The sequence below is a fragment of the Mandrillus leucophaeus genome, unplaced genomic scaffold (genome assembly GCF_000951045.1).
Source record: "Mandrillus leucophaeus isolate KB7577 unplaced genomic scaffold, Mleu.le_1.0 Scaffold366, whole genome shotgun sequence".
Taxonomy (NCBI): Eukaryota; Metazoa; Chordata; class Mammalia; order Primates; family Cercopithecidae; genus Mandrillus; species Mandrillus leucophaeus.
The window spans coordinates 1,562,318-1,565,627 of record NW_012103876.1 but is presented as its reverse complement, the minus strand read 5'-3'; the positions used below and the strand labels follow the sequence as shown (position 1 = coordinate 1,565,627).

At 38.8% G+C, this 3,310-nt stretch overlaps 1 protein-coding gene across 1 annotated transcript in view; it reads left to right on the top strand.

Annotated features, from left to right (window-relative positions):
- The window catches only part of FAF2 (Fas associated factor family member 2), a 75,423-nt gene that overhangs the window by 30,612 nt on the left and 41,501 nt on the right, over positions 1-3,310 (top strand). Inside the window, exon 2 of the mRNA XM_011990002.1 lies at positions 1,893-1,961. Coding sequence (XP_011845392.1) covers positions 1,893-1,961 — 69 coding nt within the window. The remainder of the gene's footprint in view (positions 1-1,892; positions 1,962-3,310) is intronic.

The following is a 3,310-nucleotide window of genomic DNA, read 5'->3' as shown; positions in this document are numbered from 1 at the left end:
GTGTTGGCCAGGCTGGTCTTAAACTCCTGACCTCAAGTGATCCGCCCACCTCAGCCTCCCAAAGTGCTGGGATTACAGGCGTGAGCCACCACCCCTGGCCTAGAGTCCAATTCTTAAAGAGAATCCACAGCGAGAAGGAGGAGCCCTGGACATCCCAATCCTTTAGTGGGTTGTAATGTAGGGCATTGAAAGTTAAGGGGGTCCTATTAGAAGCCAGAAGGGAATAGTCAAATGAGAAGAGTTCTATAATGGTCAGGACCTAAAATCCAGACTCAGAACTGTCAAAGCCAGCAGTTCTTAAAGGAACTTTTCAATTTCAGTATTTTAAACATTAAAATTTTTTATTGCAAGTTTTTGTACTACATGTATAATTATAAAAAATGAGAACTTGTATACCTAAAAATCTAAACTTCGGTTTTTGAATTTTGTTTCATTTTTTTAAACTCTGGAAAAGAAATGCATTCCACATTAAACCCTTCACATTGCACATAAAGGAAACTAAATTCAGAGTTAAAATGTGCCTGTCCATGGCCATAGGGTACAGAATTAGGCAAGAACTTCAGTTTTCAGACTCATCAGTCCATGCTACTACATTCTTGTCAGGTTGAGATCAGTCTCTTTGCCCTGAAGCTTACTGGGTGTTTAGAGGAGTTTCTTGAGGATAGAGACTATATCTTATTCATTTTCTATCCCTCCAATATAGTAAGTAAGTGCTGTACAGAATAGGCGTATAGCACACATTTGTCAAATGAAAGGATGGATGGATAGATGGATGGTTTTGGCTTTTATATTAGACTTTAAAGGAATGCTACAGTTTAGCTCTGTGGAAATTCTGGGCATGAGATGTGTACATACATGAACTGTTAGATTTGCTGAATATTGGATATCTGAAGGGAAATAGTGAGAAAATACTGTAACTGCAGTGGCTTACGCCTATAATCCCAGCACTTTGGGAGGCCAAGGCAGGAGGATTGCTTGAGCCCTGGAGTTGGAGACCAGCCTGAGGAATATAGGGAGACCCTGTCTTTACAAAAAACATCCAAAATTTAGCTGGGTGTGGTGGTGCACACCTGCAGTGCCAGCTACTCAGGAGGCTGAGGTGGGAGGATTGCTTCAGCCTGGGAAATTGAGACTGCAGTGAGCAGTCATGGCGCTATTGCACTCCAAACTGGGTGACAGCAAGACCCTGTCTCGAAAAAACAGTGTGGGGGGATGGGGTATGTTAGGTTTTACACAGTTCATATTATAAACTAGGTTAATACCCGTATATAAAACGAAATAAGTTAATGAAAGGCATGACGTTTTGCAGAAAAGGCGCATTACATCATTATTTAGAGGTTGAGTATTCCTTGTCCAAAGTACTTGGAACCACAAGTGTTTCAGATTTGGATTGTGTTGAGATTTTGGAATATTTATGTTATACTGGTTGAGCATCTCAAATCTGAAATGTTCCACTATGCATTTCCTTTGAGACATGTCAGCACTCAAAATGTTTCAAAAAATGTTGGAGCATTTTAGATTTCAGATTTGGGATGCTCAACCTGTACTATCAACAGAATAGTTGTTTAGCATTAAATAATATTTTGCTTAGCCCACAGGTTGAACAATCTTTAATTTTTCAAACTTGAATTTGAGAGAATATTGATCTTAGTCAGTACTCCTAGTTGAAAGCCTTGAAGTTTTAAAAGGAATTATCATTTTTTTAGTTCTTTATGTGTCTAGAACAGTTAGCTGACTGTATAAATTCTGAATCGGTGAAGTTTTACCATACTTTCACACCCACTTGTAACATTTTTTAGTGTATCTTCCTAGCAGCATTTGGTGTAAAAATACTCAAATGTATACTGTTGGTTTTTCTCTAAGTAACTTTTTGTTTTTATCCTTCTTTTCAGGATCTGACTGGCATAGAATCTATGGATCAGTGTCGCCATACCTTGGAACAGCATAACTGGAACATAGAGGTATAATAGGATGCATTCTGAGCTTATTTCTTTTTCTCTGGTCTGATTAAGAATCAAAACCGTATGTTTTTCCATAGCAGGAATCTTTTCAGTAGATTTTTTTCAGAATTATGACTCAAAAATAAAAGTGTGGGAAGGTAAAGAATGTGAGAAAGTTTATAAAATCATAGAAAAATTTGTGACTAAATCCCTCAGTATAGTGCCCTACCCCCTACTGTTTGTTAGTATCTTGTTGGGAAAACAACTGGTTTTTGTATATTTAGTTTTTAACCAGGTGTTTTGATGTGAACCTTCTTCTTACATTCTTTGAGATTGTCTGAGTAGTCATGTTCTCTGCAACTCTTCTCCTTGACCATTGAATTAGCTAGAATTAAAACACTGTCAGTTGATAATGGTAATAATGTTTTGTCCTCACTATAATGCCTCTGAATTTTTTTTTTTTTTTTTTTTTTTTGAGACGGAGTCTCGCTCTGTCACCCAGGCTGGAGTGCAGTGGCATGCTCTCTGCTCACTGCGACCTCTGCCTTCCAAGTTCAAGCGATTCTCCTACCTCAGTCTCCTGAGTAGCTGGGATTACAGGCGCACACCACTGCACCTGGCTAATTTGTATTTTTAGTAGAGATGGGGTTTCACCATGTTGGCCATGCTGGTCTTGAACTGCTGACCTCAGATGATCTGCCCTGCTCAGCCTTCCAAAGTGCTAGGATTACCCGCGTGTGCCACTGCGCCTGACCATGCCTCTGATTTTTTATTAGCAAGTGTGATGTTAGTTGTTACTTTGAGATGGATCCCCAAGGATGTAAGCTCCCTAAGAACAAAGATTTTTTTGTTTTGTTTTAACTACTGTATTCCTAGCATATAACATGGAAATAAGTATCTGTTGATGTTTCCCTTCCATTCTTAGTATATTAATAGTTTATACTGAGTGGATGCTGAATTTTGTCAAACACCTTTTTGATCTCAAATTACTGTTTTAATTATTATCTGCTATTTAAATAGGATGCTGGATTCCTAAAAATGTATTCCTAATATGATTTCATTATTCAACACATTTTTGAGCAATTAAACTCAGGCTCTGACATTATATTAGTGAACAAAAGTAAGTCCTTACTCTTTTTTAATTTTTTTAAGACGAGGTCTTGCTCTGTCACCTGGACTGGAATGCATTGGCACAAGCGTACCTCACTACAGCCTTTGACTTCTGGGCTCAAGCGATTTTCCTGCCCCAGCCTCCCAAATAGCTGGGACTACAAACATGTAACACCATGCCCAGCTAATTTTTAATGTTTTTGTGGAGACGGGGTCTTGCTGTGTTGCCCAAGCTGGTCTTGAATTCCTGGGCTCAAGCA